The sequence below is a fragment of the Ranitomeya imitator genome, chromosome 6 (assembly GCF_032444005.1).
Source record: "Ranitomeya imitator isolate aRanImi1 chromosome 6, aRanImi1.pri, whole genome shotgun sequence".
NCBI classification, from domain to species: Eukaryota; Metazoa; Chordata; class Amphibia; order Anura; family Dendrobatidae; genus Ranitomeya; species Ranitomeya imitator.
In genome coordinates, this window is record NC_091287.1 from 481,042,736 (window position 1) to 481,061,081 (window position 18,346).

The window sequence follows — 18,346 nt, forward strand, 5'->3', positions numbered from 1 at the left end:
CCGCCGCTGCCTTGAATACTCACCCTGCTCCAGCGATGGTCTCGGCGTCTGCACTGCAGCTCGTTCCTGCTTGAGCGGTCACGTGACACCGCTCATTAAGATCATGAATATGCGCATATTCATGATCTTAATGAACGGTGTCACATGACCGCTCAAGCAGGAAGAAGCGCGAGGGATGTCGGCACGGCCGTGCAGTGGGAAGACAGGTGAGTATGAGGGACGAGGGACGGGGGAACGGGGGGGGGGGGGATGAAGGAGGACATAAGCCGGCGCGCCGAGCAGGAGCGGAGAGCTAAGCCTGCATACAGGGGGGAATATGAGCCATGCAGGGGGGAATATGAGCCATGCAGGGGGGAATATGAGCCATGCAGGGGGGGATATAAGCCATGCAGGGGGGAATATGAGCCATGCAGGGGGGAATATGAGCCATGCAGGGGGGAATATGAGCCATGCAGGGGGGAATATGAGCCATGCATACAGGAGGGGTAATATGAGCTATGTATATGGGATAGGAGGGAGATGAGCCATGCATACAGGAGGGGGGTCATTATACAGTATTGAGCATCATGTGTGGCCGTTATACAGTATGCAGCATCATGTGTGGCCATTATACAGTATGGAGCATCATGTGTGGTGGCCGTTATACAGTATTGAGCATCATGTGTGGCCATTATTCTATGGGGGTTACATTGAGTTGTATGGCAGGGCTGCAGGGGGGGGGCCCCATTTGGAAGTTCGCACCGGGGCCCCTAACTTTGTAGTTACGCCACTGTCTCCATGGGCCCATGATGGTCAATGGATCACATCTGCATTCCTCCCATTGGGGCTGTGGTCTTTTAAGCTGGTATTCTGTAGAGTCTCAAATCTGTATTCCTCTGGTTGGAGCCATGGTTCCCTGGCTGCTGTTCTATAGGAGTTTTTCTACAGAAGGATAGAGGTTAGTAAGGAGCAAGCACTAAAATGATCGGGTGCTCGTTGCTCGAAACTCGTTTCGAGTAAAAGGGAGTCAATGGGAAAGTCAAGCTTTTTTCTGGCAGACACTATAAAAGATCTTGGGGGGAGTCAAAATGTTGAAACGGATGGGAAACATGCTAAATGGAAGGAGAACAGCATGGGGAAGACCCCTGGAAGCATCATTAACTCCCAGATTACTGCAGAGAACAATGGTGTCACACTTTTACTCCACCTTAATGAGTGACAATGAAACATTCCAAACAATAAGAAATTGCATTTTGCAGGAAAACAAAATATTAAGAAACATTTTTTCTTGTATAATGACTTGTATATAAGGCAAAATTTTAAAAAATGTTTAAAATTTACGCAAACCAAACTTGCTTTTTTAATTAAAAGTCTTAGTTACGTATTTACCAGTAACATGATTTTTCGGAGCTCAAGACAGCACCACGAGAGCGGGGATATGCCCTTCAAGTACAGGAAACCTACAGATATAAAAGGGTGACACTTCTCCCATGCATCAGTTGGATTACAAAGCACGAGAGGAAATGTGATTATGTACAGGTGAAAGAGTTGGTCACCCACGTGTGAAGGGAGAGAATATAAGGGTGCTGTTTTACTTTATTTGATCCCCCATGACAGCACCATGAGAGAATAACAGAGAGGTAAGAATTTAAGGAGCAACCACAGCCTAAAGCACCCTTCTTCCAAATGTTAGAACAGTAGAGGTACCCATATCAAGCCTATAATGATTATTAAAAGTGGAAGTAGACCATGTAGCTTAGCCTTACATATCTGCTCAACCAATACTTCCGATCTTTCTGCCCAGTGTGCTCCACGACCCATCTGGCGAGCCCTCTAACCTTCTGGCACTGCCTTACCACTTGATGTAGAAGCTAACGAAATGGCCTCCCTGATCCACCTCAAGGACAGGAAACCAACTGATGTGTGGGAGAAGTGCCACCCTTTTATGTCTGCAGGTTTCTGTGGTGCCCCTGTGGTCCAGCTGCCACAATAGTATCGCCTCCCTAACCAGTGGTGGTATCCTGTTTGGAGGTAAATGGCGCTCCCTACACTAAGTAAACCATGCATTCACACACAGGCCTGACCACTGACCAGAAGGGGGAGTGCAAGCCCCTAGTTTGTATTGTGACTGTCCCTTCTGGCTGGGGGGAGGAGTAAGTGCAAACTGTAGTGTGAGGAAGGGAAGAGAGAGCACATTGAGTTTCCAGGGGTTGGAGCTATGGAAAGCTCACCCTAGGATTACAATGAGAACAGGGAACCAGAGCCCTAGGCTACCAGTGATTGCAAATCCTGGGAGCAGAATCTGGAGACTGGGGTATTGCAGGTCCTATGGTCACCCCTGCAGCACTAGAAGCAACACATTACAGAGAGTTAAGAGCTGAGACCGAGAGGACAGCTTCCAAAAAGGGCTCGCAATGTATGCTGGCTGGAGCTGCTACAGAATAGACAAGCAGGGAGTATAGAGCAGCTCATAAGCTGCTGAATCTCCAAAGAGACAGACACAGAAAGGAAGGCTCATTCTACCCACTTAGTGGACTCCCGCTGCTTCCAGACTGGCCGGAGCCTTAACCTAATGACCAGTACCCCTGGATTCAACCTGCAACCATCATCAGAAAAAGTAAAGACTGAATTCTTTCACCTCCTTGCTCCTGCTGAGGTGAGTGATCCATCTTGCTGCATTACCATTTATCCCCTGGTGACACCTCTTGCAGCGCTGGCTATCCCTGGCCAGACACTTCCGCTGGCGTCATGATAAAACCATAAGCTATTATCACCTGTAAATATTCCCCTTTCATTTGTCTGGTCAGGGCCACGGAGCTGGACAATCGCCACTGTGACATCGCTGATAGACTGCCTGCCTGGCTACAGAGTACCCCCGGCCCGCCCGAGCACAGCATTTCCTGTTCTTGAAGGGCAGATCCCCTCTCTCAAGATGCTGTCATGGAGGGAGCACATAAAAATAGGAAATTTCAGTTTCATTTATATGGAAAGCAAGAACTCCTAAAAATAAGAGACTCAGATGCACCCTGTATTAGACATAAAGGAGGGCCTCATACACATTCTTTTCCAATTATCATGTATAGGTACTTCCAAACTCATAAAGGCTAAGCACTTGTGAGAGTTATATTCCAAGGAAATGTACTCCAGACCATGGGATAGTCTATGGGTGATCAGTATAATAACGATAAAATAAAAAGTTTTTTGAGGGTTACAAGTATATACCAAAGGAATGTTCCCAAGAACACATAATACTGTATGGCTGAGAAATGTAAACCAGCAATTTTTTAAAAACTTTTTTAGTGCTATATATTAGAGATGAGTGAATACTGTATTTCAATGTTTGGTTCGGATTACAATCGCCAAATTTGCAATATTTGTCAATTTATTGGTCAAATATTCGTCGAACATACCCAAATGCCATTGGAGTCAATGGAAGGCAAAAACAAACGCATAGACAATACCTTAAAACAAGCCCAAAAGATGTCAAAACACATCAAATTAGTGGCAGACACACGAAAAATAGCCTCAATTCACCCACATGACAAATTTTAGAATCGCACAGCAACAATCAGCCATACACGAGGTATCAGGGTCTGGGCCTGCATTTACAGCTTTGAATTGAACTTCAAATTAAACCAAGGTGAGTGAGGCATCAGCAGGCTCGGACTGGCCCACCGGGGAACCGGAGGATCCTCCGGTGGGCCCTGCCACTGACACCTACTGGCAGGGCCCCCACTGCTCCAGGGCCCCCACTGCTCCAGGGCCCCCACTGCTCCAGGGCCCCCACTGCTCCAGCCTCCAGGGCCCCCCCGCCGCCCGCCTTGAATACTCACCCTGCCTGCTCCAGCGATGGTCTCGGCGTCTGCACTGCAGCTCGTCCTGAACGAGCGGTCACGTGACACCGTTCATTAAGATCATGAATATGCGCATATTCATGATCTTAATGAACGGTGTCACATGACCGCCCAAGCAGGAAGAAGATGCTGCGCCTGCGCCGCCGCCTGGAGTCGGGACAGAGCGCGAGGGATGTCGGCACGGCCGTGCAGTGGGACAGGTGAGTATGAGGGACGGGGGGATGAAGCAGGACATAAGCCGGCGCGCCGAGCAGGAGCGGGTGCTGGTGCAGAGAGATAAGCCGCCATGCAGGGGGGAATATAAGCCATGCAGGGGGGAATATAAGCCATGCAGGGGGGAATATGAGCCATGCAGGGGGGAATATGAGCCATACAGAGCAGGGGGGAATATGAGCCATGCAGGGGGGAATATGAGCCATGCATACAGGGGGAATATGAGCCATGCAGGGGGGAATATGAGCCATGCATACAGGGGGGAATATGAGCCATGCATACAGGGGCGAATATGAGCCATACATACAGGGGGGAATATAAGCCATGCATACAGGGGGGAATATAAGCCATGCATACAGGGGGGAATATAAGACATGCATACAGGGGGGAATATGAGCCATGCATACAGGGGGGGGGGTAATATGAGCTATGTATATGGGATAGGAGGGAGATGAGCCATGCATACAGGAGGGGGGTCATTATACAGTATTGAGCATCATGTGTGGCCGTTATACAGTATGGAGCATCATGTGTGGCCAATGGAGATAATACAGTATGGAGCATCATGTGTGGCCGTTATACAGTATTGAGCATTATGTGGGATCATTATACAGTATGGAGAACTGTGTGGCCATTATACACTATGGAGCACTATGTGTGGGTGGCCATTATACAGTATGGAGCACTGTCTGGCCATTATACAGTATGGAGCATCATGTGTGGCCATTATACAGTATGAAGAACTGTGTGTGGCCATTATACAGTATGCAGCATCATGTGTGGCCATTATACAGTATGGAGCATCATGTGTGGTGGCCGTTATACAGTATTGAGCATCATGTGTGGCCATTATACAGTATGGAGCATCATGTGTGGTGGACATTATACAGTATGGAGCACTGTGTGGCCATTATACAGTATGCAGCATCATGTGTGGCCATTTAGAGTATGGAGCATCATGTCTGGTGGACATTATACAGTATTGAGCATCATGTGTGGCCATTATACAGTATGGAGCACTGTGTGGCCATTATACAGTATGCAGCATCATGTGTGGCCATTATACAGTATGGAGCATCATGTGTGGTGGCCGTTATACAGTATTGAGCATCATGTGTGGCCATTATACAGTATGGAGCATCATGTGTGGTGGACATTATACAGTATGGAGCACTGTGTGGCCATTATACAGTATTGAGCATCATGTGTGGCCATTATACAGTATGGAGCATCATGTCTGGTGGACATTATACAGTATTGAGCATCATGTGTGGCCATTATACAGTATGGAGCACTGTGTGGCCATATTTTTGTTTGCTTATAATTATTGTATATAAAACAGTGTGATCAGCAGTGCTAAATGGCTGCGGTTGGGACGTGGATATGGGTGTGACTAGTTGTGAAATGGGTCTGGTCAGAGGCGTGGCCTAAAATTTGCCGCGACGCACTACGCGCGCCGCAAACTTAATACCTCCTTCCCTTCTTCAAAAGTTGGGAGGTATGGTACCGCATCTGCCAGATCACGGCAAGTGCCGCAAATCCCATAGGGAATGAATGAGGCCGAAAGCAGTGTTGCCGTAAGTGATCCATTACGTGGCAGATGCAGAAAAACTGCCGGATCTGCTGCAAAAGGCGACTTTCACATCAGCGATTCTTGCCAAAGTCACTGCCGATAGTGTCATACTCACCAAAGGGGGAGGCAGCACTAAAAGTGCCTAGGGCAGCAGAAACTCTAAATACGGCCCTGGGGGGCTACATTATATTCTGTGGGGGGACTGCATTATACTCAAGGTACTACATTATATTATGGGGGATACATCATACTATATGAGGGGTTACAGTATACTCTATGTGGGGGGCTGCATTATATTCTGTGGTGGAACTGCATTCTCTCAGGGGACTACATTATATTCTGTGGTGGGTGGCATTATACTATATGGGGGGGCTGCATTATACCCTATGGGGTGCTACATTATATTCTATGGTGGGGACTGCGTCATATCTGAGAGGGTTGCATTATATTTTGTGGGGTGCTGCATTATATTCTATGAGAGGGGACTGCATTATATTTTATGAGGGGGCTATATTATATTCTGTGAGGGGGCTACCCCAACCCTTGCTACATTATTAAGACGTGAACTACCTTATAGTATACCCTGATATTAGCGCTTTTTACCGCACAATTGGTGGTCTTGTATCTATTTCTATGTAGCTACATAGTGGGCCCCAAGAATGATTTTCTCTGGTGGGCCCAAGGTGCTCCAGTCCGACGCTGGGCATCAGTGTAGGCCTACTGTTCTGAGAGCCCTGATATCACATGCAACAGCTCAACCTGCTTTTATGCCTAGCCACACTCAGATGGCACAAATATCAGTTTCATAAACTACTATTGTCAGAAAAATGAAAGGATAGTAACATGGGCAGTTGACCCAAAGGGAGTAGAGGTCTGCTGGTAGCGGAGGCCTACTCTTACAGGCAACACACATGAAGGAGACTCAACCAAGAACCTACACACTTCCAAAATGTGTTGGCAGACACCAACAAAGGAACATCAATTTCATCACAATAGCAATAATATAATAGTGACTGACAGCTCTTCCACTACACCAAACCCAGCAGATGTAGACCCAACCAGGATTGTCCACATTTCAAAAAATGAGGCCTGACACCACCAAAGTGGAATCAATTTCATGAGAGTAGAAATAGTATAATAGGGACTGATACACCTTCCACTAAAGCAGATGGAGACCAACCATGACTGTTCTCATTTCCACAAATTTGTGTCAATATCTGCAGCAGAAGGCACAGAAGCCACACTAAAGATATCACAGAGTGCAGTTACGTGACATTAATGCAGCTGTAAGGAGGTGGCGGAGACCCTCATTTGCTCCCCTCTCCTACACACAGAACTCATGCGACCCTTTTTGTATGTTGAATATGTCATGTCTCATGTGTAGTGTTTTCTACGTCTGCTGTGTATTATGGTTTGCTATGTAAAGTTCCTTGTAATTCTATGTATTGTAATATGATGTCTGTGCCCATGTTTTAGTTAGGAGTAGAAAAGGTTAATGAAAGGAGGTTCTGCTAACAGCCCAAAAGGAGCAGGATGTTCCTGCTTCTCAGTCAGTGCCCAGGCAGGCAAGCCCAGGGCAGGTGCTCAGCAGCCTCTGGAGCAGAAGACTCCGCTGGAGGGGAAAGTGTGTTGCCCCAGACCTCCGGGCAGTGGAAGTGGGCACCAGGACTGCGTAAGTTCCCCGCAGAGAACTATAAGCATCCAGATACCGGCTTTTGAACTGCTACTATTGCTGCCACTGATGCTGAGGTAGACCTTGCTAGGGAAAGTGCAGGAAGTTATATCTTGCTCATTGCATCTTCATTAAAAAGTTTTCCCTGATTAAATCCGTGCCACAGTGTTTCCCTGGACCCTCTTCACCAGTGACTGTGACGGAAAGGTAATTGCCTGGGGACCATATCTGTCTGGTCTATGTGCAAAGGGCCGGAGGGGTGTTTGTGGACTGTCACTTTAAATGGACTCGGTCATGGCTACCACCCCGTGCCACCTTCTTACACAGCATACTAAAAAATAGAATATCGCCTAGTCTGTACAGTCTGCGATTTGGATGCAAAAGTCATTGGAGATCCATGACTTGTTCATCTTGATGAAAGTTGGGAGGTCTACACTTTCAGGGGACAGCCAGCTGTGCTTATCCGTCAGGACAACACCAGCAGCGCTGAAGACACTTTCTTAGAGAATTCTGGCTGCCAGGCATGATAAAACCTCCAAGGTGTGAGAGGTGAGCTCAGGCCACTCATCCATTTTTGAAGAACAAAATGTGAAAGGGTCCAAACCCACCCTGATGTTATTGATATTCAGTTCTAGATACTCCTGAACCAGCCTCTCAATTTGTTTACCACATGTAAGACTTGGACTCTGTTGTGCTGGTGAACAAAAATAGTGTTAAAGGGCTCACAGAAATTGCTTCTTCCACTTACTGCTGATAATGTTTTGGCATTGACGAATTGACGTGTCGGAGGTTGGAAGTCTAGAGCTGTGATGCACGCTGTGTGCTTCACTGCTGTCTGGAGGAAAACCTCTCTTAAGGTTGTGTAAAAGCATGTTTCGATACTCCAGCATTTTCGGGTCCCTTTCCAGGGCGTGAAGCATCTGGCAAAATTTTGTGTAATAATGCGGATCTATCAGAGTGGCAACCCAGTATACTGCACTATTTCGAATCAGAACAATATGGGGATCATGTTGCAGATTGTGCAGCAAGAAGGTACTCATATGTCGGACTCTTCCATGAGGTCCAAGCCCATGCTGTGTTGGTGGCTGGGTAACTTTGATGCTCATTTCCTCCATCCCCTCACTCCAACCACGAACAATAGGGAGGATTATCCTCTACATCTGACAGTTGCTCGAACATGACGTCTTCCTCTTCCATTTGTTCCTTGGATCTTGTAACTTCACTAATATTTTGTCTGTTAGTACCAGCCCCCCTCGATCACAGTAATCCACCCTCCCATGGCACGTGCCTGTGTGTCTCAAAGTTCCAGACTGTCATCAATGTTATCCCTTCTGCATCCTCCTCTGCTTCCTCTAGAACCACCACCTCCTCCCTCAGGCTATTCAAAGTCTGCTCCGGCATATAGATGACCAGAATAGTGATGCTGATGAGGACGTTTGAAAAATGTTTCAATGATTTTTTGTGTGTGTTGTATATCACAAAAAAGGACCTCAAAACACTTAGTGAATCAAAATAATTAAAAGAATTTCAGTCCCCACAAAAAAACTGCAGCTATATATTTGCCTCAGGAACAGGGCTAATTCCTGTCTACAGACTGGATTCTGTTACTCTCCCTGCTCCTGTGACTCCCTCTCCCTTCCTAGGCTAAATGCAGATTGTATGTGCTACAAGCAATTAGCCCTTAAAAGAGCTGTTAGTATGATGGCTCAGCTTCAGCACGAGTATCAACACTGCAGGCCTCTGATTCATTCTACTGTGCACACAAGCCTAGATAAGCACTCGCTCTCGCTAATAAGAAGTGTTACATAGCTGTGCAATTTTGTCAGTGTGCCAAGCCAGGTGACACCTGTCTTTTAATAATCAATGATTTTGCCAGAAGACCAGTCAAACACAGTAATGCCACAACAAAGATGGCTACGGCATTACAGTGACTCACTGGCAATCCTGTATGCCTAGAGGCTGTGTAACAGGCAGGAATTATGCGGGGCAGGGGAGTTGCTCGCCAAGTAACGAACACATCCAAGCACCGTTATAATCAAGAGATAACTGAAAAGCAGTATGCATGTTCCATCATCCCCTATAGAGGTTCCTTTTCATACCCACATCTTTCCTTCAGGCCATCATCCACAGGTCAGAGGGAAGGTGGAATGAGGTCAACTCTCATTGATCAAGTATTCAATAAATCTGCATAGTTTGTCCTTAAATGATTGCAGGTCAACAAGCTGCATGGACTGACACAATGGGTAATCAACATATTAGCAAACATCGATTGCTCAATGACTTTGCGTCCCGGTCCTTCAAGAATAGTGGCACAATAAATTTCAACAAATATCATTCCATGAGTCAACGTTCAGGCCCATATGAACAATGGCTTAGGTCTTGACCTACCGGAAAACGTGTCTGGCATAATTAAGAATAAATGCTGTGTCGTCACAGTCTTTGGCTCATCCTTGGCATGGTCAAGTACTCCATGCATAGTTCTGCCCTCTCAATTACAAACCTCCGCTTCTCTCCTTATGGTGATTGACATCACTCACTTTGGCGCTTTGCTGAAAGGATCAATCTCACGAGCGTGCAACTTGGACGAGTGCAATCCGGTTTAATAAAAAAGAAAAAAAATTTGGGATTGCGAAGGGGTCAATGTTATTCAATGGGACAGAGCAGATCTGTGGGCTCTTTTTTCCCATCGATATTGTTTGGGTGAGAGAAAAAAAACGTATTGTACAGATGACAAGTCAAAAAAAAACCATGTGTCCCACTTAAATACCCTGAACCAGAAAACACAGGTGGGGTAAATAATTAACACAACTAGTTTAAAAAGTGGGCGTAACCCTCTGTTCTAAAGTTACTTACGACCCCTTGTTACAAAAAGTTTCCTATATGTAAATTTTCCCTTCAGTAAGAAGGGAGTACACCACAGACCTTCTCTGTGGACATTTGCTTTTTCTCCTCTATAACTCTGGCTAATCAAAACATGGCCAAGTTAGAAAGGGGAAAAAGCAAACACCCACAAAGGTCACAGCTGCAGCCTGGCTATGGCTACGTTGCGGTGCTGCGTCAGCGACGCAACGCACAACGCAAACCAAAACGCATGCAAAACGCATTGTTTTGTGACGTATGCGTCCTTTTTTGGCACACTAGCAGTATTTGGTCAGTATTTTACATCAGCATTTGTAAGCCAAAACCAGGAGTGGAACAATTAGAGGAAAAGTATAATAGAAACATATGCACCACTTCTGTATTTATCACCCACTACTTGTTTTGGCTTACTAATACTGATGTAAAATACTGACCAAATACTGCTAGTGTGACGGCAGCCTAAGAGTGTTCTTCTGAGATGAGATTTGTCTCATGTGAATATTAACACTTACATACAGGAGTATATAATAAGTTAACACCTACCTTTATTCAATCCAAGATGCTCAAATACTGGTATGGAGGGTCTGTCAGCGGTGTCCTCTGATTTAGTTACTAGTCCTTCTTTTACAGCATCATATCCATTTAATACTACAGCGTTCTCAAAGAAAATCTGAATGCTGAAAACATTTCCATACTGCTTCCCCAACTGAGAAATAAAGAAAAAATACTTTTACAGATTGCATTTCTATAATGACAGCAAATAAAAAAAATGTTTTTCTAAAAATTTAAAAAAGTAAGGATAGCGTGTGGTATGAATGTAAGAATGAGCTTTTATGACAAATGGAGTATTGGTATGAATGACTCCAAGCGTCCATTAAAGGGATTGTTTAATTATATTTAGTCCATAAAAATCAAGAAAAAAGCTGAATGGCACTAAGGAACAGGTGAGTGCTCACTGTTTGAGCGGGTTTAGCAGAGTCCAGTAGATTTAGCTGAGTCAACAACCCCACCAATCGGTAATCCACGGAATATGGCGTGCTTGCTTGAAAAAACATATGTGGAAATCCAAATAGGAAAGAAAGTAGCAGCACCGCACAAATCTTCCGATAAAAAAAACCTTTGTCCTTTATTTCAACAACGTGCTGTGGACATGGTTACAGAGGGCAGGATAGATGCAGAGCAAGCTGGTTAGGTTTAATGGACTATGGCCGTTTCACGTGTTACACGCTTCAACGAGTCCGGATGAAACAGATGGTATGTCATTTCCTTTTAAATGTCATCACATGACCTCATAAAATTAAAATAATTAAAACATGTGAAACACATGAGCAAGACATATAAAAACAACCATCAACATTGTGTTTCGTTGATGTCACCAATTCACATAAATATCCAAAACATTTTTTCCAAAAACATTAAACAGGCATAGAAAAAGAAAGAGAAAATTATAAGAAACACGAAAAGTCCAACCTCTCATTAAGACCTAAGGGGCCCTGCGCGTTAGATTTAATAATCCATTTAGCTTCCTGACGTGGGAGAGTTTTATTATGGTCCCCCCATTTTTTGGTGGTTTAACCACTTCTAACCCTGCAAATCGTAGGCAATGGGGATCGGAACCATGTACCTCCTGGATATGTTTTATAAACCGCGGCGAGCCTTTCCCTGTGGAGATGAAATTGAAGTGTTCCCGGAATCTTATGAACATAGATCTTATGGTTTTCCCAATATAAAAAAATAAGCATGGGCAAAAAATAATATAGACCGCAAATTTGGTTCTGCAAGTGATTAAATCAAGAACCCGATGTTGGATATGTCCAACTTTTATAGATGTCCCTATTAGATGATATCTACAAAAATTATAATTTTCACATCTATAATTACCTTTGTGGGTACCCGCAGTAAGCCAATTGCTGTTTTGTATCATCTCTATGCAATAACGTACCAATAGGTCAGAAAGATTATTTGTGCGTTTATAAGCGAATCTAGGTTTAATTACTCCAGACTTGGTTAAATCATTATCGGACTCAAGGACATGCCAATTTTTACAGATTGAGGCATGAATTATTCTGTCCGCCGGAGTATACTTAAAACTGAAATTGAAAAATTTTTCATGAGGTGTTATATGGGAATGCTTTTTTCTTTGTTTTGATCAAATAACAATTCTGTTTGTGTGATATGACTCACTTGTAGCTCAGCGTCATTCCAGAGCTCTATTGGGTAGCCATTATCAAGGAACCGACCTTTTAGTTCATCAATTTTTTGTTTTAAACAAGCCTCATCATTATTGATTTTCCTCAAGCGTAACATTTGACTATAAGGGTATGTTTCCACGTTCAGGAAACGCTGCGTATTTGATGCTGCGTAGAGCCACAGCGTCAAACATGCAGCATCCAGATGTTACAGCATAGTGGAGGGGATTTCATGAAATCCCATCTCCCCTATGCGGTAAAACACGGAGGCGGCAGACCCGCGTAAACGGACATGTGGCGCGTCTTTTCAGAACGCAACATGTCTGTTTACAAAGCGGCGACGCTGCGTTGCCGCGCCGTATATTTACCATAGACTATCATTAGATGCGATAAAATCGCATCTAATTAGTCACATGCGTAGAAACTGCGTACAAGCAGCTTACAATGCATGTCTGCCGACTCACCTGTCCCGCCACTGGAAGTCCCTCGTTCACTGCAGTTCTCGCGATAACTTATGTTATCGTGAGAACTGCCGTGCACGTGACCGGGACTTATCTCCGGTCACTAGTCTGGTTCTCGCAAACAGCTGATCAGCTGTTTGTGAGAACGCTGTAGTGTAGGTGATCGCTGGAGAGTTGTCTCCGGCGATTATCTACAGGCTCTGCTACATCTAGATGTCAGGTATCCAGATGTAGCAGAGCCGGACTCGTCTACACTGTGTGCACATACAACACACAACATACACTATACTACATACAACATGCAACAACATGCAACACGTGACAACATGCTACATGCAACAACATGTGACATGCGACACACAACATGTGACATGCGACAACATGTGACATGCGACGTGCAACATGCGACAACATGCGACATGCAACGTGCGACGACATGCAACATGCGACAAACATGCGACATGCAACATGCGACAAACATGCGACATGCAACATGCGACAGCATGTGACATGTGACAACATGCTACATGTGAGGACATGCAACATGCAACAACATTCGACATGCAGCAACATGCATCATGCATCATGGGACATGCACCATATGACATGCAACATACAGCATACAACACATACATACAGTACATACATACAACATACATATAGACATACAGTACATATAACATAGATTACATACTCACCATCGATTGTCACTTTGATCCCCGAAGCCAGTGTCACCTGTAAAAAATATTAAAATAATAAACAAACACTATACTCCCTGATCCACAGAAATCCAATTAAAATGAGTGTCCCACGACGATCTCCCATGGAGAGCAGCAGCATCAGCTGATGCGACCGCTCTCTAGGGGCTCCAGGAATACAATGATGGAAGGTATCCTTCCACAATGTATTCCTCAAAATGTATTTCTACGCCCCTGTGAGAAAATAGTCCCTAGTCTCACTTTTGGCATTGCTGTGTGAGAAAGTTCCCATGCAGCAATTGCCATAAAGTGAGACCAGTGAACTACAGTAACCTCTCAGTGATGCACTGCAGGAGCCATTGTCTCCTGTTAGTGTGTCACTGAGGGTCCTATAGAGCGGTGACATCACCCGATGTCACTGTTCTATAGGGGAGATCGTCGTGGGACACTCGTTATTAATTGGACTGCGTCGGACAGGGAGTATACGGTTTATTATTTTAAGTTTTGTATGGTAAGTATGGTGAAATTAAGAATAAAAAAATACTTTTTTCTGGCTGTGTCTTTATTTCTTTTTTAACTCTTTCACTACTGTAGGATTAATAATGGATAGGTGTCTTATTGACGCCTCTCCATTATTAACCCAGGTTAATGTCACCTTACAATAGCAAGGTGACATTAACCCCTTATTACTCCATATCCCACCGCTACACGGGAGTGGGAAGAGAGGGGCTAAGTGCTGGAATTGGCGCATCTTACAGATGCGCCATTTCTGGGGCAGCTGTGGGCTGGTATTTGTAGCCGGGGGGGCAATATCCATGGCCCCTCTCTAGGCTATGAATATCAGCCCGCAGCTGTCTGCGTAGCCTTTCTGGCTATAAATTATAGGGGGACCCCACGTCATTTTTTTTTTAATTAAATGTTCATAAACATCATCCTTGCTATTGCATATCTACTAGATGGTGGCCCAATTTTAAAGCATCGGGTATTCTAGAATATGTATGTATGTATGTATGTATGTACGTCGCGCTGTGAGTGGGGGTTAAAATCCACGCCAATATCGCTGATTGGTCACGGCCGGCCACGTAGTATATAGCACAGCCACGTAGTATATAGCACAGCGATGTAGTATATAGCACAGCCCACATAGTATATAACACAGACCACGTAGTATATAGCACAGCCATGTAGTATATAGCACAGCCAAGTAGTATATAGCACAGCCACGTAGTATATAGCACAGCGATGTAGTATATAACACAGCCCACGTAGTAGATAGCACAGGCACGTAGTATATAGCATAGCCCAAATAGTATATAGCACAGTCAACACAGTACATAGCACAGCCACCGAGTAGATAGCACAGCCACGTAGTATATAGCAGTCACGTAGTAAATAACACAGCCCACAAAAAGAATGAAAATAAAAAATAGTTATATACTCACCTTCCTTCGTCCACCGAAGCTGTCCCGCTCCTCGCGATGCGGTCGGCAGCTTCTGTTCCCAGAGATGCATTGTGAAATTGCCCAGATGACTTAGCAGCACGGGAGTAGTCTTGGAGTCGGGAGTGGGAGGTACGGATTAGTGCAGAGGTTAATCGAAAGTCATTTGCAGAGCGCAGTGGTCTGTTAGGCTGATAGACAGAAATGAGGGAGGAGATGTAAGGGGGTGCCGCACTGTGGAGAGCTTTGTGGGTGAGAACAAGTACTTTGAATTGTATCCTGTAATGAATGGGTAGCCAGTGTAACGACTGGCGAAGAGCAGACGCGTCCGAGTAACGATTAGCCAGATGGACAACCCTGGCTGCTGCATTAAGGATGGACAGGAGAGGGGAAAGTCGAGTGAGAGGGAGGCCAATTAATAGAGCGTTACAGTAGTCCAGGCGGGAGTGGATCAGGGCGACAGTGAGGGTTTTAGCTGTCTCCATGGTGAGAAAAGGGCGGATTCTAGAGATGTTCTTTAGGTGTAAGCGGCACGAGCGGGCAAGAGATTGTATATGAGAGGTGAAGGAGAGATCGGAGTCAAACATAACACCCAGACAGCGCACCTGCTGCCGGGGTGTTATTATGGTGCCACCCACGGAGAGGGAAATGTCAGATTTAGGGAAGTTAGTAGATGGTGGGAGCAGAAGATGTTCAGTTTTGGAGAGGTTGAGTTTCAGATAGAGAGCGGACATAATGTTGGAGACTGCGGACAGACAGTCAGTGCCGTTCTGTAGTACAGCGGGGGTAAGGTCAGGGGATGATGTATATAGTTGTGTGTCGTCGGCATAAAGATGGTACTGAAAGCCAAATCTGCTGATGGTCTGTCCAATTGGGGCCGTGTAGAGAGAGAACAGAAGGGGGCCAAGGACTGAGCCCTGAGGTCCCACGACAGCGAGAGGAAGAGGAGATGAAGTGGAGCCAGAGAACAGAACACTGAAGGAGCGGTCAGAAAGGTAGGAGGAGAACCAGGAGAGAGCAGTGTCCTTAATGCCTAGTGACTGGAGCCTAGAAAGAAGGAGAGGGTGGTCATCATTTTTTATTTTTTTATTACTTTTACCATTATATCTTTTTACTATTGATGCTGCATAGCCAGCTTAAATAGTAAAAAAGTTGGTCCGGGATGCACTACTACCCACGTAGTATATAACACAGCCCACACAGTAGATAGCACAGCCACGTAGTATATAGCAGCCACGTAGTATATAGCACAGCCACGTAGCATATAGCACAGCCACGTAGTATATAGCACAGCCACATAGTATATAGCACAGCGATGTAGTATATAACACAGCCCATATAGTATATAGCACAGCCACATAGTATATAGCACAGCCACGTAGTATATAGCTGGCTCTCGCATCGGATGCAATATGCTAGTGTGACCCCAGCCTAAGAGCCCTGCCGTGCACCCAAACAGTGGATTTCCCCAACATATGGAGTAAGGGCATTCTCAGGGGAAATTGCACAACTTTAGTAGTCCATTTTATCCTGCTACCCTTGTGTAAATAAAAAAATCATTGCTGAAAGATCATTTTTGTGACTAAAAAGTTAAATGTTCATTTTTTTCTTCCACGCTGCTTCAGCTCCTGTGAAGCACCTGAAGGGTTAATAAACTTCTTGAATGTGATTTTGTGTACCTTGAGGAGTGAAGTTTTTTTAGAATGGTGTCACTTTTGAGTATTTTCTGTCATATAGACCCCTCAAAGTGACTTCAAATGTGTTGTGGTCCCTAAGAAAATGGTTTTGTAAATTTTGTTGAAAAAATTAAAAATCGCTTGTCAACTTTTAACCCTTATAGCTTCCTAACAAAAAAAAAGGCTTCCAAAATGGTGCTGATGTAAAGTAAACATGTGGGAAATGTTATTTATTAACTACTTTGTGTGACATATCTGTCTGATTTCAGGGCATAAAAATTCAAATTTCAAAAATTTCGAAACTTTTGACAAATTCCTGATTTTTTCACAAACGCAAGTCATGTTGAAGAAATGTTACCAGTATCTTAAAGTACAATATGTCACGAGAAAACATTCTCATAATCACTGGGATCCGTTGAAGCATTCCAGAATTATGACCTCATAAAGTGGTCAGGAAGGTGAAAACAGACTTCAGTGTGAAGAGGTTAATCGCATCGGTTGAAAATAAAAAAGATAACGAGTCCGCCGAAACTAAGGGGCTCTGCCAGCAAGATCTGCCATTAAAGTTAGAAAGGAATTCCAGCCAAATTTTAGCATCATATTTTAACTCTGAACCTATTCTAATATGGGAACCCGGGGACCGATGGCCCTTTGTGGCATCATAAAGGTGCCTGGAGAACATCAGTCCCATAGAAATAATTCTCTAAGCAAACTTTTACAAGCCCAAACGAGATTGAAGTTAGTTTAAAGTGAGGTTTTTCTTTAGAAGAAAAGCCAACAGGGAGTTGCGCAATTTAAAAATGTTATCCGTGGGTAATTTACATTCCATTTTAGATAAGTCTAAAGTTATACCAAGGAATTCCAATGACCTAACTGGCAAAACGCGTTTTTATCAAAAGCAAGGGGAACGCAGAATTCATTGCAAATAAAAATAAAGTTGTTTAAGAGATCAAGGCAAACCTGAAAGTCAGAGGGCTGATAGAAAGAAAGTTAATGATGTAATGCAAAATGCCCCATTGGGTGAATCACATTCAATAACCCAATGTAAAAATGAAGAAAATGTTTGGAAATAAAAGCAATAGAGGGAAAAACCCATAAGTAAGCATTTATCAAAGAAAAACTTATTATCAAAACAATAACCCAATAAACTAAAACAAGGTGGGTGCACCGGGAGAAGTCTAAATGCAAATTTAATGTCTGATTTGGACATAAATGCGTTCTGACCAAATTTTCGAGGCATATCTACCGCAAAGTCAAAAAGAGGCATATTTCACAACACACAAAGATTTATCAACTTCCTCGTTTAGTGAAAAACAGTGGGCAAGATAAATGACGTAAAAGTCTGAAAGCCCGACTCTTTCTTAGACACAGAAGAAGAAGGCTAGCACTCGACTTCTGTGGAGGTGACGGTGCTAGTGAATGGAGCCAGTAGTCCCATCAATAATAAAATATATAATCACTGCACTTGTACAGGAGAAGGTTTGCTTCAAATGGATAATTTATTGGTGAAAAGTGAGACGACAGGAAAAAATTAACGTTTCGGCCAACCAATGGCCTTGATCACAATGTCACCTTTCATAGGTTCTTTTCTAGAATTGAACATGTAGTATCGTTGAGGTAGATAAATATGAGGGTGTATACATAAGATCATAGGCATTAGGTTCTGAAAAAAGGACACCCTGTGTGTAAATGGAGTTACTGTGCTGGTCGGCGTTGGTGATACAGTGGAAATA

At 44.3% G+C, this 18,346-nt stretch overlaps 1 protein-coding gene across 1 annotated transcript in view; it reads right to left on the reverse strand.

Annotated features, from left to right (window-relative positions):
- LOC138642948 (cytochrome P450 2D17-like) overlaps positions 1-18,346 on the reverse strand; it is an 83,750-nt gene that overhangs the window by 61,355 nt on the left and 4,049 nt on the right. The window contains exon 2 of the mRNA XM_069731581.1: positions 10,694-10,856. Coding sequence (XP_069587682.1) covers positions 10,694-10,856 — 163 coding nt within the window. The remainder of the gene's footprint in view (positions 1-10,693; positions 10,857-18,346) is intronic.